Source organism: Dermacentor variabilis, chromosome 9 (genome assembly GCF_050947875.1).
Source record: "Dermacentor variabilis isolate Ectoservices chromosome 9, ASM5094787v1, whole genome shotgun sequence".
Taxonomy (NCBI): domain Eukaryota; kingdom Metazoa; phylum Arthropoda; class Arachnida; order Ixodida; family Ixodidae; genus Dermacentor; species Dermacentor variabilis.
Genome location: NC_134576.1, coordinates 17,541,508 through 17,562,133, shown reverse-complemented (window position 1 = coordinate 17,562,133; position 20,626 = coordinate 17,541,508). Strand labels below are relative to the sequence as shown.

At 48.9% G+C, this 20,626-nt stretch overlaps 1 protein-coding gene across 1 annotated transcript in view; it reads right to left on the bottom strand.

Annotated features, from left to right (window-relative positions):
• Positions 1–6,802: 6,802 nt before the first annotated feature.
• LOC142558263 (ATP-binding cassette sub-family C member 3-like) overlaps positions 6,803–20,626 on the bottom strand; it is a 150,533-nt gene continuing 136,709 nt past the window's right edge. Inside the window, exon 9 of the mRNA XM_075670420.1 lies at positions 6,803–7,182. Within this exon, the coding sequence (XP_075526535.1) occupies positions 7,011–7,182 (172 nt within the window). The 3' untranslated portion in view covers positions 6,803–7,010. The remainder of the gene's footprint in view (positions 7,183–20,626) is intronic.

Sequence of the window (20,626 nt, the reverse complement as noted above, 5' to 3'; positions counted from 1 at the left end):
CTCGCCACATCTCTCACACTGCGCATCAACCACACCGACCGCCGCGAGCATCACGCAGGCCACGCGGCGAGGCCGGATTACAGGAGACGGGAACTATGCGGGAAAACAAGATATCAGGAGGCGCGTGAGAATCACGCATCCCCACAATCCAAACTACGTTAGAAAAATTGAAGTCACTAAATGAGAGTAGAGGTGCATTTTGGTAATGGAACTAATAACATCACGCAAATCATTAGCAAATGCGGACGTGGATGATAATGGACAATAGCAAACACTTAAAATTATCTTTTAATGGTTGATGGTTACTGTAGTCCACACTATTTCGTTATTGGTCCTGATGTAAATGGACATAGGGACGAGTTTCGAAATGGCAAGAAGTGCGCTTCCACCATGACGCTCTGTTTCATCACATCGATATACTCTGACTTGCTCGCTATAATCAAAAGATCAGAGATTTGAATATCATTCGAAAGCCATGTTTCAGTTAGTGCTAATTAATGTATTGGCTTGACATCTGCCGATTGCGGATCATAACGAGCCACGGTTTTTAAGAACACTTCTGATGCTAGTATAAAAGACACTGATTTGACTTTGCCAACTGCCCCTCACGCGTTCCTAATTGAAAACGAGTTGTGAAGCAGCTGCAGCGTGGTTAAGCGAACGCTGCGTCCTCGCACTTCTTGTATATATGCGAGTTGGAATCCTACATGTAGCACTTGTTACTTATTAGCACTTTCCTGTAGCTGAGTCGAAAATTTGATGAGTCTGGTTGAGATTTAGAATACTCAATTAGCTTTTTACGGGCTAGTCGAGTTGCGGGGGAAAAATGCTGAGTACGTGTAATGTCGATAGGTGCAAACTGCGTGCGTGTGACGAAAGTACTTTTTATTTCGCTTTGCACTGAGTAAATTTGGCAATTATAGGGCGAAAATTGTTACATTGGAACGTGCCGAGCACATGAGCTTGCTGAACTGAATTGCTGGGAAAAATGACAAGAGCAGGCTGTAGAGCTGCGGCTGGTTCCTTTTCGGTCTCCTGCCAGGTTCTCTTCCAGCCAGTTAGGCCATGAAATAAATGATCGCGATAAGATTTGCCTCGCAGATCATGAAGACGTGATAAAAAGCATATCTTCTGAACAGTTAGACTTTCTAAAATGTATTGCATGCGTTTCAGATTAGTGTCGCAACAGGTAAAGGGGTTTTTATTTTTCTTCTAGATCGTCCAGCATTTTCGGGATACCTGTTAGCTCACTCTGTACAACTTCGTCTGCGTTTTCAATAGTTTTCACGCCCGATACAAGCTCTGATCGACACTCAGAAAATTGTAGTGAAAAAATGTGTACGTGTTTAAGCAGCTTGAACACTGTCTTCAATTGGGCTGCGGGATTACCGGGTAAATTATCTAGGTGTGATAAAGCGACAGTGCGTTTGTTGGTTCGGGGTCAGATTGAATGTCACTGGCACAAACAATAAGTTAGCCATTGGGTAGCGCTGGCACAATGACTCGCGCAATGATCGTGGGCACAGGAAGACAATCAGGCAGAGTTATTCCGATTTTTATTGTATAACAAAAACTGCGAACGCACCTGAATTGAAAAAAAAAAAGAGAACGAGCCGGTGGTTAAGCACAACGCTGGTCCCGTGGCCACTGAGGAGCTCGATGGCGTGCCAGCAGTTGAAATTCGCAGGCCCAAGTAATGACGCTAACTTCCAAAGTAATTTTTGGGGCGGGCCCACTTGAAATTCGGAGTTGGGCCAACTAAAATTTAGGGTGGGCCGACGTGAAACTTAGGGGTAGGTAAACATAAATTTAGACGTGGCCAACTTAAAATCTGGTGTGGGCCAAGTTGAAACTTGTGGGTGGCTAGCTTAAACTTGGGGGCAGGTCAAGTTGAAATTTGGGGATAGGCGAACCTAAATATGGGGTAGGCCAGCTTGAAATTTGCATTCGGCCCCCAAACTTCAAGTTTGGGGGCAGGAGTGGTCCACCTAACATCTGGGGGTGGCCCAACTGCCATTTGGGAGTCGGCCAAGTTACATTAGGGGGTGGGTAAAGTTTATATTTTTGGGTGGCCCCATGTCCGGTTGGATGCTGTGGAGCGTCCTTCGAGTTAACACCTCGCGGACAAGCGAGCATGTTGACATGCTTAGCGCGTTTTCATTGGGCCACACCGAGGCGCAGTCAGAAGCCAGGCGATAACTTACGGAGGCAAAATATGCGCGCATAGTGCTTGCCAAAGCGACAGCGAGGGTGACATGGCAACGCGGCGATGCACTGACCCCTCACGCGGGGCCTCACGTGGTACTGCGGCAGCTGGTGTTCCCTTTCGGTCGCTCTGCTTCATCAAGCCGCGTTCATGCCTGGCGTCCCGGCTCAATTGGTACAATTGCATTGAAGGGGCTCGACACGGCAAGAAAATCTGGCATTTGTCTGCTAAAGCCTAAGCATTCGTTGCCAGCAGAAAGGCCATTGGTAGACGTGCATAAACAAGAAAAAACAATTAAGCAAAAGTAGGCAAGAATGAAGTCACTGCCGAACCAAACAATGCTTCCGCTTTAGTAGGCATTATCAAAATTTCTGTAGGTTTTTGGTATCGCGAAGATTTCAGAATGATAACTGCATCGCGACAATAAGTGGCTCAACCGCTGCACTCGCGTCTGGCTGCAACCTCTTCATTGTTATGGAAGACGCCGAATGCTTCTTGTTGGCAATTATAGAGACACTCCAAGCGCATTATTGCAGTCGGAGTTGACGTCGACGTTACCGTAATATTGCGTACAAAGTCGAAGTTTGACAACACCGTCGCCGCGCGCTGTATTCTGTATGTGCGAGTGAAAGCGCATGAGAGGAGCCGACGATCGTGGCTTAATTTGGCCGGTGAAAGGTCGTGTCGGGATGGGAAGGAGGGAGGGGGTCGGCGTTGTACTACAGGAGCAACTGCGCATTTCGCGCGTGTGCACAAAGAGAACCTACGATCGCAGCTCAGTCTGGCGCGCTCAAGATACGAAAGTGAGGAAGAAGCGCGCCGGTCTTCCGTTGCACACACGGAACTCCGGGGGGAGAGGAGGCAGGGGGTATTGTACTTCGGCAGTAACGCGTGGTCGCGCGGGCTTTATCTTGAAAGCGACCTGCTTTTGGGGGCAGAGACTGAGTGGGCCGACTGCTCGTAGCGTGTGTGGTTTACTCGCTTACAGACAGCACGGAGCGATAGACACCCCGACGGTAACTGCTGATGCCGCGCTTGCTCACGCCAGCGTTTTGATAGCGAGTGTCCGCGGTCATCGATTGTGATGCGCTCATCTAAGCCACTGCGCGTTGACATCGTGATTGTTAATTTAGTTAGTAATCGAATGTTACCAAGTTTACACGGCCAGTAAAACTACTATTCTTACTCTGTATAGCTGTCCACGAATTTGCTATCGCAATCGGTGCTTCGCTTTTTGTGCGAAACTGCAACTTTCCTTGGTATGCTCGAAACAAACGACAGCAACAAAATTGAAATGATTGTGGAACATGGAAGGCGCAACAATGACACATCGTGAGCTCGCACTGGTGCCATCATAGCGCAAGCCGAAATGCTCATTGTCATCGTCAAAAATGCATAAATGCAGATGTTTGTGACTGTGCCCAAACCACCGAACCGTCTTAAAGATTACAACGAAGGCGCCAAATAAAACAACGGACGAAGAAAGGAGACACGAGACAACAACGTAGGCGCTTTTTTACTAACAACAGAGCGTTTTATTTCTTGACACAGGAATAAATAGCTGCTGTCAAGGATCAAAACAACAAAAAGGAACAGGGCCGTCATCTGCATCGCACAAGGAAACCACAATACAGAACAAATTCTTAGTGCCGCTCCCAAGATACGCCAGTTCCTTTTTGAAAGGGAAACAGAGGCTTCACTGATAGAATCAACACCACGCTTCTTGATCTCAAACGCTTCCAATATTCCCTTGTCAGTTGATCATCAGCTCTGTTCAAAACACAGGTTCTATCAAAATCTGGAATGCCCTTGGGAGCCTTACAATGCGCACTTATGTGATCGGAGAGCTGGTTTTCCACCTTACATCGATGCTCATGCAATTTGTCATTCAGACATCTGCCCGTTTGGCCTACATATGATGAACCACACGACAAGGGAACCGATAAACTACTTTCTTTACACATCCAACATGCTTCTGCCTGTGTTTTTTTGCGCACACCTATTTAGTTTCCCGTTGTTCTGCGTTCAGCTTGGCACACATCGAACCAAGACGTTTTGGAGCGGAAAATAAAACCCGAACACCAGCTCGTTTGCCTACTTTTTTCCGGATTGTGAGATATGCCGTGAACATATAGAATGATAGCACACCTTTTTTCAGAAGGGCCTGCTCGATCCTGGTTTACAACGTTAGGTTCCTTGAGCTGCCTGAGCATTTTTTTCCGTAATAGATATGATCACATAGGATAATTTGATATGATAGGAGAGAAATGATAGGATAACTTGCCTCTTTGAGGCGGCTGACCTGACAATGAAAACTGCTTTGCAGCTGATGTACACATGATTTGTTAATTGCGTTGGTTAGACATGATTGAATGATGCATCTTTTTACTACTTTTGGGTGAGCAGAATGGCAGGAGAGGATGGGTTTGCTAGCCCTTGGCTTGAACTGCCAGCACACGAGAGACGATGAGAAAGTGATCTCCACATCTAAAAATCTTAAAGTTATCGGCCGGAAGCTCGTGAGTCAGGATTAGAGGGTGCAAGGCTGTTTGAAACTCTGACAATACTAATGATGACTGGGTCTCCAATTCTGGACTGTCACAAACTAAGAACACTAAAAAATCATCCATAAATCTAAAGATCTGCATCACATTTGTTCCCGATAAGCACTGCTTTAGCAGGTTGTCTTTTGAAGCTAAAAAGATATCGCTGAAAACAGGGGCTATACACGAACCTATACACAGATCCTCTTTCTGGAGAAAGATGTCATTCCATTTTATGTGCGAGGATTTCAGGTACACGGACAGCAGCTCCAAAAAGGAACCTACTGCTATGCCAGAGGCGTTCTGGAAAGCAACTGCTCCAAATTTATCGATACAGTCAGTGACGCATTCCATCCATTCATTTTGTGGTATCGAGTAATACAAGTCTTTTATGTCGACCGAGAAGGTGGATAGCAATTTTATTTGGCACCTTCGTTGTAATCATGCATAACCAACTCGCCGCCAGCACGTGCTCAGTGACCGTCTTAAAGGATTCAATGAAATCCTTGCACTATTCGTAAAAACCTGCACTTCTTGTATTACCTTAATACATGTTCATTGGATGTATGACAATGAAAAAGTGAATGAAAGAAAGGTTGTAACATCTTTGAATTGTGTTGTGCATACCTTATATATTAAGGGAAATTGCGACATCCACCTAATCGTAGAAATTGCTAAAACCTATACGGTTTCCTCGAAATAAAAGCCTCGCAGTTGAATAAAAATTCGTCCTTGTGCAGGACTCAAACCCAGGACCAGCGCCTTTCCGGGGCGCGTATTTCCAACTGCTTGTAGGTACAGTGGGGCGCGGCACTTGCGGAGACGACGGACGTTTGCGCGCATGCGCGAGGAAGAGCGGGTGCGAGAGAGGAAATGTGGGGAGTTCTGCTCCTTGAAAATGCGACTCAGCCTAGGTACTACGGAAGTGTTTCTTGGCGCGAGTTGTATGCGCTTGTCCTTAGGCGTGCCGGCAGAAGTCGCGGGGCGCGGTAGTGCGGAACTTAGCATCGCAAGTTGGCGGCTCGACGCAATCATATTTATTCGATCATGTTTTTACTAATGAAAACAACGTGTCATTATTTAGCATTATTGGCGGCGCCTCCAGGACACCAAAGCGGCAATGGGGACATCAAAGCTAGAAGCCGGACTGGTCCGTGTTTTGGGGCTCGCAGAGGTCTGTGCGTGCCAGGGGAGTATAAGATCTGCTGTCCGCTGTCGCGGCCAGCTAACTTTTTATGCGAACACTCCCTGACACGCTTCGGCCCCTGCGGCCCCAATCCACGGGCTGCCCTGCTTCCAGCTTCGATCCCCCCGCTACCATTTGGGTGCCCCGAAAATCCTACGCCGCCTACATTAACATAACCTCACGTGCTCTCCTGCGGCCTCTGTTTGCCGGTTACATGTGCCCTCTTGGAGCAGTACTTGTAAAAAATCCGATCTATCGTCGCGACCAAAAAAGCGATTCGCGACTTATACAACACCAGTCAGAACATTGTCCCTTCAGACATAGCGATCACCAAACGGCGTCCGCGCCCACTGCCTCACCGCGCGGGCACCCAGCGGTGAAGCGTATAAACCAACTCGACCGCACTCCGCAATGCCGACATGTCTAGGGGACAAACAAATACAACGCACTCTAAGAAACCTCCTCTGTAGTGCCTAGGCTGAGTCATATGTTCAAGGAGCAAAAGCCCCCAGATTTTCTCTCTCGCGCTCGCTCTTACTCGCGCCTGCGCAGAAACGTCGAGCTCCGTCAAAGGTGCCACGCCCCGCTGTACCTACAAGCAATTCTAAAAACGCTTCCGGGGCAGCCACTCTACCACGTGAGCTAACCAGGCGGCTAGCAGATGGCAGAGCGAAGTCGAATTTGTCAACCACTCGAAGCAAAGGCAAGAGTTTGGCGAAATAGTTCTGCGGAAGCCCACAAGGTGGAGAGAAGTTAATTAAGGGAAAATGCGACATCCATCCAATCGTAGCAATTGCTACAAAGGAAACCCATACGGGTACCAGGAAAGAAATGCCTCGCAGTTGAAGAAAAGTTCATCCTGGTTTGCCGTCGTTTGCCGGCACTTTATTAAAGTTATCCCTATCCTATCCTATGCCTACAATGTCCACTTTAGTCTGGACGCAGTGGCCCAACACCAATAACTTCGTCCGCTCTTTTAATTGAAGGTCTCGCAGTATGTTGCGTCACGTGTGCGTCGAAGAAAGTAATCATCACCTGTAGCTATTTTCTTTAGTCACAAATAGAAACATGAAAATCAGAGCTTAGTGTATTCTCTTGGTGCACATTCTTCTTCTGCATCTTGGTTCTTGTCGCCTTGAGATATGGCTGCACTTTTAGCCATGTTGAAAAACGTAGAACTGTGGTCTTCAAGAAGATCTTGCACGGATGCAAACTCCAAGGCCTTCCCATCGCTCATGACGAGTATTCTGAAACAAAGAGAACCTGTTTATTGGAGTTTAAGAAATTGAGGTGATACAAATAAGCTAGAAGCAATGGCACGCCACGCACCATTGGTTCAGCAAATATTTTAAAACATGCAACTACGGAGTGATGCAGACAAAGTCCTCGGCAGCAGCGCAGGCGCCCTGGAGGAATCACCAGAGGTGACTCAATCTTTGCCCATTGCTCTCCTCCCTAATATTGCATAGCATACAGAGATTGAGTTTTTATGGTTCTGTACCTTTTAAAGCTTTGTTCTTTTGTCAATAACCTATCAGATCATACAAATAAGGTTGTGCAAATGTACACCCTTCCAAGCACAGCGCACATAAAATACCGCGAAGCTTTACCACGAGGGTGTGTTTACCATTTTCTTGCCTACGTGGCTCACTGGTTAATAAGTAGTCGAATGGATAACACATCAGGAGATTTAATAGTTATGATAGTGTAAATGTAGAGGGCTGGTTGCTTTTAAACGAGAAAAAACAATTTAAAGCAACAAAAAGTAAATTAAAAAAGTGATGTCCTTTCAGATACATAGAGCTCCTTAGGAAATGGATGAGAAACCTTATAGTTTAGTTGGGCCAACTTAAATTTGTGAGTGGGGCATCGTTAAATTAGGGGTTGGATGAACTACATCTGAGTTAATGAATGCTCACAGATTAACAGACAATTGTCAGAAATTCTTAGAATTGTCTACTAGTGCATAATACTGTTTCGCTCGGCCGTGACTTCGTTTCTGCTTAGTTTTCCTTACATGCTTTTCCTAGCTCATGCGCGTCTACCCATGGCCTATCTGGTTGCAGACAATGCTTAGGCTTTAGTGGGCAACTGTCATATTTTCTCGCTGCATCCGACCTCTTCAATGGAATTGTACCAGTTGAGCCAGAACGCCGGGCGCGAGCACGACTCGACGGAGCAGAGCGCTCGAAAGGGAACACAACCTGCCGCAGTAGCGCGTAAAGCGTTGCGTCAGGGGAGAGTGCATCGCTGCGATGATATACCTATGGTGCTCAGCTAAAGAAACCCTATACCATATCACGTGGGCATGTCAGGCCATAACTGCCGTACTCCACATACTACACCCTACAGCGAAGCGATGGGAGGAGCTGCTGGCCAGCGAGAGCCGGGAACATCAGCTGAGTGAGAATGACCGGAACCGCAGAGCGGCAGCCGCAACGAGAGCCCTGGAATGAGGACTCCCCATCAGAAAACGAGAACCCCCGACCACTAGGAGTCTCTCCGCAGCAATTTTGTCGCAAATAAATAAGTTTTCACCACCACCCGTGATGGTATGTCGCCCTCGCGGGCGCTCTCACAAGCCTGTGCTATGCGCGTGTTCTTGATAAGGCGCGCCAAGGCTCTCGACATGCTCGCTTGCCCACGAGGTGTTCATACCTAGAAAGATGCTCAACAACGTTCAATTAGACTTTGGGCGTCCCAAAATCTCAAGTTGACCCCCATCCAAATTTAAAGTTGGCCCACCCCCAAACTTAAATATGTTCACCGCCAAATTTCAAGTTTGCCCAACCCGACATTTCCGCTGTGCCAACCCAAATTTCAAGAACACCCACCCTGAAATTAAAGTTGTCCCACTATCAATGTAAGTTTGCCCACCCACGAATTTCAGCTGGGCAACCCCCAGCCCCGAACTTCAACTTGACCCACCCGACATTTCATGTTGGCACAGCCACAAATTTCAAATTTGTCAACCCTAAATATCACGTAGCCCACCCCTATTATAAGCTTCCCCATGCATTTTCCAAAGAACCTTATGTATCTTGATGGGCGCTCTCTTTTTTTATTTTATTTTCTTGTTTTAAATTGTTCCTTATCCCTTAAAAGCTTCGAATAATCTACATTTACACAAGTGACAGTTAAAGTCTACAAATTACACATATTTGTGCGTATACAAGGCACACAGCATTGTTTGGGCCAAATTGAAATTTGAGGGTAGGCCAACTTAAATTCGGGGATAGGCCAATTTGAAATCTTGGGATGGGGCGACTTAAAATTGGGGGTGGGCCCATTCGAAATTTGCATGCGGGCCAAGTTAAATTTAATTGTGGCTCAACTTGAAGTTTGGCGCTGAGGTTAGCCCAGCTGAAATTTGGGGGTGCAGCAACAATATCGGGGTGGGCCTACTTGAAACTTGTGGTTGGCACAAGTGAAATGAGCAGCTGGGCCAACTTGAAATTTGAAGGTGGGCCAATTTGGAATTTTGGGGGGGCCCAATGTCCAATTCAACGCTGCTGGGCGCCCTTGAAGTTATGAGCACCTCGCGGGCATGCGAGCACATCGAGACGCTTGGCGCGTTTTCATTGATTCTTCACGAGGTGCAGTCAGAAGGCAGGCGAGAACTTGCGAGGAGAGAGAGAGAAGTGGTTCTTGTTGGGAAGGAGAAAAGGCTAGCGCTATTTTCTGCAACCCATGCGGGAGCACGGCTCAGCGCTAGCAGGGTGGAGGGGATGGAGTTAAAAGAGAGAGATGTTAGGAGGGAGAAAGGGTAGGAGGGAGATGGAAGCGAAGTAGTGGCCGATCAGGAAGCCCGAGGTGGTGGGATGGCCGTTAGGCCATCCGTCTTTGTAGAAATGTCCTATAGTCTAGCCGAGAGCCCCGACGAGTCGAGGTACTCGACGACACTTAGGAAGGCTGGTAGCTGATTACGACAGGGGAAGAGGATATCTTCCTGTCGTGAAAATGGGAGCCCCAGGCGGCAGAACTCTTGCAGAAGTCGACCGCGGGGCTGCAGGTGAGCAGGGCAGGCCAGCAGGAGATGCTCCAGAGTTTCTGGTTCACCACAGGAGGCACAGGCTGGCGAGGTGGCTTTCTGAAGGCGGTGCCGGCGGGCTGTCGTCCAATAGCAGCCAACTCGCAGTCGGAGTACCAACGAGGCATCCCTTCGTAGGAGGCCGTGCTGTGGAAGAGGCCGTGGAGCCGGCCCAGGGATACCCGTTTGTCCGGGTGGCAGGCGATGATGTGCCGGCGCAGCCTGTGTCTCGAGAAGTTTACGGCCGTTACAGGAGGGCTGAGGGGGACACTTGAGTGGTGGGCACTTTCTGTAAGAGTGTCCGCCTCTTCACTGCCCGGGATCGCCACGTGTGCCGCTAGCCAATGCAGAGATACTGAGCATCCTGCGTCCTGAAGGGCCGTCAGTCTGGAAGAGAGCAGCGCTACGCCAAGGCTAGCCCTGTCAGGGTTCTGCAGGCAGAACATCGCCGCCTTGGAGTCGCAGAAGATGGCTGCCGGGGTTGCTGGTAGCTCCTCTGCAAGTAGGTCCACAGCAAGGTGCAGTCCTGCTAACTCTGCTGCGGTAGAACTTGCGTGCCCCGGGAGACGGCACAGCTTGCTCTTTCGTAGGGTCGGTGCAACGCAGGCTGCTGTGGATGAGCCAGTCTCCGGTATCACGGATCCATCGACGAAGATGTGAAGGTGGTCCCCAAGTCTATCTTGGAGGAGAGAGGCTGCCGTCTGCCGTAGGGCACATGTTGGGGAACGGTTCTTCGAGACACCTGGCAACTCCGTCGAGATATGGATTGGTGGTCGATGTGGTGGGCGTGGCTGTACAGCGTTTGCAGGCGTGTCGCCTATGACCTCCTTATAGAGGCCACACAGCCATCCCATGTGTGATGCTGGCCGGGAGCGTAGGCGGGTCAGGAGTGCTTGACCATCTGCGGCATGGTGTAGGCGATCAATGTGTCGTAGCCCCTGTTCTAGGAAGAGTAATGACAGGGGCAAGGCACCTGCCTCAGCCTAAGTGGCGGCCAATTGTGATGTTCGGCGAACGCCAAGAAAGAGCGGTATTGCTGACCGATGCTGCAGCTCCAGTTTCCGCAGGCGGGGTGGGGGCAGCGCCACAAGAGGGAGGGAACACAGTAGCCGTGAAGTGACTGCAGCTTCAAATAGCTGCAGGGCCCACCTGGTGGTACAGCCCTGTCCACGGGCAAGGAGCTGTGAGATAGCCTTGCGGACCCGAAGCGCCTGGGTGCACAGGGCCTTGGAAGCCGGCAGCCAGTTCAGCCGATGGTCAATGCGCAGCCCCAGGTAGGTGACTGCCTTGTTCCATGGGATCCAGACGCGCTCCAACCGCAGCCGGCCAGCTGAGCGGTGGGCTGATGCTCTGGGGTGCAGTAGCAAGGCCTCGGTCTTCCTGGCCGAGATGGTAAGGCCGATATTGCACAAGTAGGCAGCCGCAGTGTTCAGGGCTCTCTGTAGGGCCGCACGTGCCTTGCGGATGTGTTGCGGTGGTCCCCGCACCCATAGGGCGATGTCGTCCGCGTATATTGAGGACTGCAAGGGGAAGTGATGGTCGATCGGCAGGGCAGCAGCCAACCGTGCCATGGCCAGGTTGAAAAGGAAGGGGCTCACCACTGACCCCTGTGGCACGCCTGCAGCGACTGGACAGGGGGGTGCTCTTCGATTGACCCACACGTACCCTGAGGGTGCGGTTGTGCAGGAACGACGAGAGGAACTCCCGCAGGTTGCCGCAGATGCCGAGGAGGTCCAGGCCCTGCTGGACAACTGCGTGAGGGAGGCTGTCGAAGGCACCCTGTACGTCGATCAGCAAGAGCATCACGAGGTCCCCGCCGGCCTAATACGCGCATGCGAGAGCGAGGGTGATCGCGGCGATGCGCTCTCCTCTCACGCGACGCCTCACGCGATACTGTGGCAGCTGGTGTTCCTTTTCGACCACTCTGCTCCGTCGAGACGAGCTCGACCCCGGCGTTCCGGCTCAATTGGTACGCTTGCACTGAACGAGCTGGATGCGGCGAGAAAATGTGGTATTTGTCTACTGAAGCCTAAAAGCATTCTTTTCCACTAGAAAAGCCATTGGTAGGCGCGTATGAACTATAAAAAGAAAGCAAGTCAGCAAAATTTCGCAAAAGTGAAGTCACAGCCGAGCCAAACAAAGCTTAAATATTGGTTGACATCAGAATTCCTGTAGCTGCACAAATTCTGATAATTGTTTACTAATGCGTAAGAATTGTTTGGTTCGACTGTGACTTCGTTTTTGCATAGTTCTGCTTACTTGCCTTGCCCAGCTTATGCGCATCTACCGATGGCCTGTCTGGTGGCAAAATACTTAGGGTTTAGTAGGCAATTGTCACATTTTTCTCGCCGCATCTGCCCCTTCAATGCGCCTCGACGGAGCAGAGTGGGCGAGAGTGAACATCTGCAAAAGGGAACACCGCGCCAGCTGTTGCGCGAAGGGACATAGCATTGCTGCGACACCATGTCACCCTCGCTCTTACTCTCAGGAACCGGCGCATGGTCCGTATCTCTCAACCCCACTGGGCTTAGCTTCCGCGCACCCGCCGGCTTTGGGTGCTGCTACTTAAAAAAGATAAACTGCTGTACTGCTACACATTCAAACCTACCATGATGGCAGGCCCAATGATTGTTGCACTAATAAAGAAATATTACGTAGAGGTTAAGGGGAAGACTAAAGATAGAGGTGATCATGAGGGGTCGAACCAGGTACGTCGCTCGTTTTATGAAGGGCTTGTGTCAATAAGTATAGCTGCCCTGGCGAAGGTAAGCAATCGTGTCGAAGCCATCGTGTGGCTCCAGCTACATACCTTGTTCAACGACTGTTGATCACTAATGAGATAATACTAATACCGTTCCTAATAATATAATAATCATACTATTACGCTATAGCGACAGCAAGGACGGAAGAAGAGGAGCACGAAGTGGCCTTGTCTTGGGAGGGGCTCGGTGTCGGCGCGGCATCCTTTCGACATCGATTAATCTTTAAATAAACACACCTCATGGTAAAATTCTTGATGTAGGCGCGCGATAAGAAGAACGGCGCCCCCGAAGAAAGGCGATGAACCGCCCGCAGAGGCTCAACCTGTGACACTTCGCCGAAATGCACTTCATTCGCTTCCACCCCGGTGAGTGCTTCCATTTCGCCTCACCTTGCGTGCACCAAGGGTCTCGCACGGGGCGTATACTCCCGATAAGTCCAACTGAAAGCCTGGACAAGCTTTCCGCAGCAGGCGTCATTGGTATTTACCGTTGCAATCGACTGGTAATTAACGAGAGGATTCCGACGGAATCAGTAATTTCAAAGTTTGAGGGCGCATCATGTCCGTCAGAAACAAATGTGTGGCCTCTTGTGTTCCGGGTAGTACTACTCGCGTCACGTCCAATCCAATGTCAGAATTGTTGCAGATTCGGGCACAGCGCAGGATAATGTAAGTCGAGCTTGCGTTGCCGCACCTATGGAGATGGTCATCCTTCAAGTGAATGCTCTGCACAATCTCAAAAGTTCTGCCTCTGTGGGGGAACACACCCAGCAGACTATTCGAACTGCTCAGCTCGCGCTCAAGAAATACAAACTCTTGAAATAATCGACCGCCGTCGTTGCTCCCGAAAAGATGCAATCGCAGTTATTAAGGACACGGCCTTCGCATACACAGGTGTTACAGCGCGCAAAACTGCAAGCATGGATCTTAATATCTCGAAAGCAATTGACTCTGCTGTGGAAAAAGCAACGCCTAAAGCTATGGATAAATTGATATCTGTATCGTTTGGACGTAGGAAACACCCAGGGTATGTATAGTCGTCGGCATTCACAGGCACATGTTGCCGTCATCTTCGTGCTGTCAGTCAGTTCAGGCCAATACGTGCGACGCATGCGTTGCCTGCACGATACACCTTTCTCTGTTTAATAGCGGTATAAAGCCGAGATACACAATGCACTTGATTGAAATTGTGGTCCTACTGCAGCCGTCTTGGCTGACGAGTTATCTGCCTAAACCGTCTTGGTATCGGTGTTGTAAGTTGAGTCGGGTTTGCGTGCACTCCAGTTGGGGATGTTACCGGCTGGTCGTCCTCGCTTTCCGGCTCATCGCTGTCGAGGTCATCGTGTCGAAATGACTCACGCGTTAGAACCAGGTGTCTCCGATTCCGACGAAGTACTTGGTCATCTTCAGTAACAATGTGATAGGACCTCGGCGCTGCCGGTCCCACGACCTGCGCTTTGCGGGTCCATGCTTTATCTCGGATCCTCACCACATCCCGTTTTCGGAGTACTGGTAGGTCCTTTTTGTGGTTGCCAAGTTGTCTATGCTTAGACACAAAATTTTTAGGTTGCGAGATGAAGTCTGGAAGCCTGGTTCGTAGTCTCCTGCCTTGCAGTAGCTCACCCGGGGATCGGGTGAGCTACTGTAAGATCGGTAGCTGTGCAGGCCCAGCGAGAAACCGTCGTGATTTTCTTGCGCTTTTTATGATCCGTTTTACTATCTGGACGCCTTTCTCCGCTAGTACATTGAACTGTGGAAAGCCAGGACTAGATGTCACGTGCTTGAAATCGTGCTTGGACGCAAAGGTGGCAAACTCGTGAGACGCGAACTGGGGGCAATTGTCACTGCATACTTCCACTGGGATTCCATATCGCGCCGGAAATTCTCAAAAGGCTCTGCCTCATCCTGTGTTCTTGACCGGAAAATGTACCTCTCGCAGACTTCGTTGTGCTGTTCTTCACAGTACTCTTTAAACTTCCGCACGACCGTCGTGTAATCATCCTTGCGTTCCGCCTCCAGAAAGTTGGAGTTAAACACCTCAAGTGCATCGTCGCCAGCAACACTCTGCAGCAGTGCAGCCTTGACAGCTTCTGACCTTGATTCTTTCGTAGATGCCGTCGCGTGTAGGAACAGTTCGAACTTCTGGATGAACAGGTTCCAATTCTTCGCGATATTGTCGGATGAGCCGGAAAGTTGCAGATGCTCCGATGGCTTGACTAGCTCCATTGCTCTGAGTGGTTACGTTAATCCAGCGACCCCACTCCTGACACCATGCATCGTTGGACGGAATCCAAGAATGAAAAGAACGTATATTCAGGAAACACACGGGGTATATATAATCGTCGGCATTCACAGGCACGTGTTGCCGTAATCTTCGTGCTGTCAGTCAGTTCAGGCCGATACGTGCGACGCATGCGTAGTCTGCACGATACAATATACAGCCTATCTGGTTGCTTAGCGCAAATCATTTCCAGTCAGATGACGCCAATAATGCAGACCACTAAGACACCCATGTAGTCCTCAGTGTCTAACGCCACACCTCGAATGCCCAGCAACGAGGTAGAGACGGCGAGGATGAGCCCTCTCATTCAGACACCGTTAGTGTCACAGATGTGGAACTTGACTTTCGAGCTCCAAAGCGCATGGGGTCCCCAATTTCTGAAAGTATGAAACCAAGATTAAAAAAGAGCGAACCATCTCCTATGATTAAAGAAAGTATTCTAAAGGCGGCAGTTACCGCTGCTGTGCGATCAACGCCATTGGACAGTTGAAAGTACTGCAGGAGAACTGTCGCTCTGTATTCTCATCTTTAAAATATGCATCTTGCATATCTATTCAACTTCATCCAGATGTCATAATTCTTCAAGAAACTTGGCTTTCGCCTGACAAAAATTTTCATTCGAAAGGTTTTCGGTCTTTCCAATTAGATCGACACTCATAAGGTGGAGGACTACTGATACTTGCTTCCAGTAAAATTTATCAGAAGGCAAACACTTCTTATTAAATTATGGATTCCGGCTGCGAAATTTTGGCAATAGATTTATGTCTCCCAGGGTAGCGTCCATTTTCAATTATAAATGCTTATTTTCCCGCCGGTGTGCAAAGTACTCGTCAATTTGTTAGGGCTGTGGCTGCCTGTAGAAAATAAATTTTGTTTGCAGGAAATTTTAATTTGCATCACGTGTCGTGGGGGCTAAAAACAAATTTGTGTGGTAAGCGACTGTGGGAGTGGGCTAGTGATAGTCACCTTTCATGTCACAACACAGGACCAGTTACGTTTCCTAGAGGTCACTTTCGTTCAGTGTTAGATTAACATTTTGTAACGCTGGCATCAAGGCTTCGTCTTGGGTAGCGGTTGACTCAGCAACCAACAGTGATCATCTTCCGGTGTCATTCGAAATCATTTGTCCAATAACATCTTTAGAATACCAGGCATGCACAATTGTGTACCATAAGAAATTTAAGACTTCCTTGCGTTCAGCCATTTTGAAACTTGTCAATGCCAGTGATAAGGAAATCACTTCAGCCATGTGCTCAAGTCTAGGGGGTTCCTGGAAACAAGCAGAATTTGTCATCTCTTTGGCTACAGGCACCGCTTGTCGTTGGTGGAATGATGAGTGTACGCGGGACTATAGAAAAAGAAAAGCCACTTGGAAAATGCTTCTGCATAATCGGTGCCCGGCAAATTGGAAAGAATACCAGTTTCACGCTGGTGTGTTTTCGCTTGCTGTTAATCTCGCTGAAGATGAATATGATATTACGCATTACGATAATCTCTCAAATTCAAAAAATAGGCGTGCTTTATTCGCATTTCATCGTCCAAGGAAGGTGCTACCAACGCCCTTAGCATTGAACTCAATTGTTTTGACTCCGCAAGAATTGAGCGCCTTTCTAGAAGAGACTGCCAAAGACTTAGAAATGCGATTTACGGCCTGGCTTCCGGCTATTCTTTCTACATTAGATCCTTCGGATGGCTTTACTCCAATTTCCCTATCTGAGCTAAATGAGGCTGCACTATGCTTGCCGACTACAGCCCCTGCCCTTGACGGTGTCACAGGTGCAATGTTAAAAATATTGTTACAGGAATCGCCTACTATTATTTTAGACCTGGTAAATTATTAAGTTAAATATGCTTGGATTCCACTGAAATGGAAGCTTGCCAAAGTAATATTGATGCTTAAGGAACAAGGAAGATATGTACTGGAGAACTTTAGCCCCACTGTGCTTACAACAAACGTAGTAAAATTAATTGGGAAGATTCTTCACTCCGTATCATGAAATTTATTAATAATTCTATTCTTAGTCCCTGTCAGATTGGTTTCAGGGCCGGCTGCTACATATGACATGCCCACGTCGACTTATAAAGCCGAAAACAATTCGATCGACGTACAAGAGTACAGATTTTTGGGCTAGTTGGTTCGTTGCCCCAGTTGACGTCATAGTGCTGCAATGACACGGACAAGAAAGACGACAGCACGTGCGCTAACTATCCTGTTGTATTTTCAGCTCCAGAAAAGCTGTCAAGCATATGTAAGGCTTCATGTCTGTTGAGAAAGACGCGCCGAGGCGGCGCGAAGAACCATCGGTCGCCGTTTGTCCAATGCGCGCAAGATGTCGTATATCATTTCCCTTTCTCGTGTGGCAGAGTGTATACATAGGGCTGACAGGCGGATGCCTCAGTGACAGGCTCAGTAAACACACGCAAAAATTGAACCGTCATCGAGATGGACATGTCTTCGTGCATTGTGATGATTGCGTAGTCGGGCTTAGAAATGCAGATAAAGATACGAGGGAGATTGTAGAAGCAAGCTTGATCGCAAAAGAAGGTGCAAACTGCGACAGCACTGCGTCGATTTCTCTGAGCAGAGAGGAAATGGCCTATCTGGAAAATGCTGGATTGCGCATGCGATAATTTCCACTCGTTTGAGTCGGTAAAAACAGCATGCTTTTCTGAAATAAAATTCAGCTGATAGTTAACGCACGTACTGTCGACTTTCTTGTTCGTGTCAATCCAGCGCTATGATTTCTATTGATGTCGCGCGGCGTCATAAGCAATACGCTGCCTTAGTGAGGCTCGATATCGCTAAAGCATACGATACCGTGGAGCACACTGTATTGATAATTCGGTTAACATCCTGTGGGTGTATAGCAGCGTGGGTTCAGTCATTTTCAGGATTCACAGAATTCTATTGCTGCAAAAGCGGCTTTTCATTTTCTAGGTACAAACAAACTAGAGGCGTAACACAAGGCTCAGTCATTTCCACGGTGCTTTTTTAATATTCTCATGAGCACAGTACCCTGTCATCAAAAAATAACTACTTACGTTTATGCAGACGGTATTGTGTTTTTCGCATCTGCAAACGACATCCACACGCTATACCTATGACTGCAAACTTACCTCTGTGCTCTATAGAGGTGGTTAGATGTTAATGACATTATACTCAATGTCATCAAAATCAAAAGACAGTGCACATCTCACTGTCTCACCGCCTTCAAGATATACCACAGGTAGAGTCTGTTAAATACCTTCGAATTATTTACAACGCCTCTCTCTACTGGCACCCGCACGTAGATCATATGACTGGAAAAGGTGCCCGTCCAATTGGCATATCGCGTAGGCTGAGGAGTCATCGAATAGGATTAAGAGATACACTCCTAATCATATATCGTATGTATGTTTTCCCTGTATTAGAATTTCGTTGCTTGCTCTTCTCTGGAGCTCCAGCTCACAAGTCCCGTCCACTAATCCTCTTAGAAAGAGAAGCATTACGTCTTCCTAAATTTGTTGCAAATTCTGTTCTTTATCTAGAATCCCGTGTTCTTGCCCTTTCGTGCAGGTTCCAGATTTTGAGAGTGCAGACATTCTTGAGGATTTATGAATCACCCCTGCGACATCACCAAACAATATTGTTGCGGTGATGCTGGGAGTATAGACAGACTATATTCACAATATATATTCAGGCAGAGTCAATGTGGTTAAGATGGCTGTCCAGCAACAACACGCAGCAGCCAGCACTTCGCGATCTTCTTCACCTTTCTCTTCTTTTATCGTTCCGTAACAGAACCGCCGGATGCTGAAGTGCCGTCTCGGCGCATGCCAGGCTAAGAACTGCCAGCGAAGTATGGCTTCAACTGCGAAACGTGCACAATGTCAACAGGCGTCGGACTTTAAGATGGATCAAACTGTAACGGCGAGATCTCGTAATTGACGTCGTTAACTTGACGTAGGACTTCATAAGGCCCTGTGTAGCGAGAGGCCGACCCTGCGAAATGGTAACCAAAGGAGCACATAAACACCTGGGGCGAACTTAACATCGCGATAGCACCGGTATTAACGCTCTTTCTGTATATGCTGTGAAGCTAATAAACGAGAAGGGGCTACTTGACGCGCCATGTGAGCGAGATCGAGGACTTCACGAGCGTACTCAGTTGCAACACGTGGCACATAAGGTAGTATGGTGTCAAACGACAATGTGGGGTCGCAGCCATACAGAAGATAAAAGGATGCAAGGATATAAAAAGATATAAAAGGATAAAAGGGAAGATAAAAAGACATCCTGCGGTGTCATGTCGGGACGAGTTATACGCGAATGTCACGTAGGCCAACGTGGCGTTCCAGTCGGGGTGATCGTTGGAGACGTACATCGAGAGCATCTCTGAATGTTCGGTTCAGACGTTCCGTAAGAGCGGTCGTTTGTGATGGTAGGCGGTGGACAGCTTGTGCTCAGTGGCACAAGAACGGAGGAGGTCGTCGACAACTCCACAAGAACGAGCGGCCGTGGTCTGTAAGTAACTGTCAAGGAGCACCATGGTAGAGCATGACGTTGTGAAGGAGCAAATCGGCGACGTGAGTTGTCTAACTAGTCGGTAACGCCTTTGTTATCGCGTAGCGTGTCACGTTATCAGTATCGATGACGATCCACTCATTCCCTCTAGTTGTCGTCGGAAAATGGCCAAGCAGGTCAACGCCTACGCGAAAGAACGGTTCAGAGGGAACTTCAATGGGAAGGCGTCGTCCGACAGGTGCCAGGGGAGGTTTCCTCCGGCGCTGACACAATTCGCAAGTCGCGACATAACGACGCACAGGGCGGCAGAGTACCGGCCAGAAGAAGCGGCGTTGTGCACAGTCGCATGCACGCAAAACTCCAAGGTGTCCCGCCGTCGGTGCACCGTGAAGGTGTTCGAGAACGACATGATCGTAGATGACGAGGAAGCACAAGGAGCAACTCAGGGCCGTCAGGGTGGACATTGCGCGGTAGAGGATGCCATCGTGCAGCACGAACATGCCGCACGTGCCGTGGATGCTGCCAGATTGCACTCCCGCGATTATGGGCATCAAGGATTCATCGCGTTGTTGTTCAGCGCGCATGTCGGTCATGTCAGTAAAAGCCATCACGCAGGTCACTGGATCCTACGCAGCAGGATCGGAACGATCCACGGGTTGACGAGAAAGCCAGTCAGGGTCCTTGTGCAGACGTCCATGCTTGTAGTTGACGATAAATGAAAATTCCTGGAGCCGAAAAACCCAGCGACTAAGCCGCCCTGTCGGGTTTCGGAGGAAAGACAGCCAGCAAAAGGGCATGGTGGTGTGTAATGACCGAAAACGTGCGGCCGCACAATTATGGCCGGAACTTGGACGACAGCCCAAACTAAAGCCGAGCACTCCCACTCGGTGATGGAGTAATTTCTGTGGGCAGGTGACAGCAGGCGGCTGGTGTAAGCTATCACGCACTCGGTACCATTCTGCTGTTGGACGAGAACAGCGCTGATGCAGTGGCCGCTTGCGTCAGTGTGGACTTCGGTCGGTGCACATGGAATAAAGTGGGCAAGTATGAGAGGGCAGGAAACCGATGAGAGCGGCGAGTGCGTGAGCCTGCTCCGGGTCCCATGAGAATGGCGT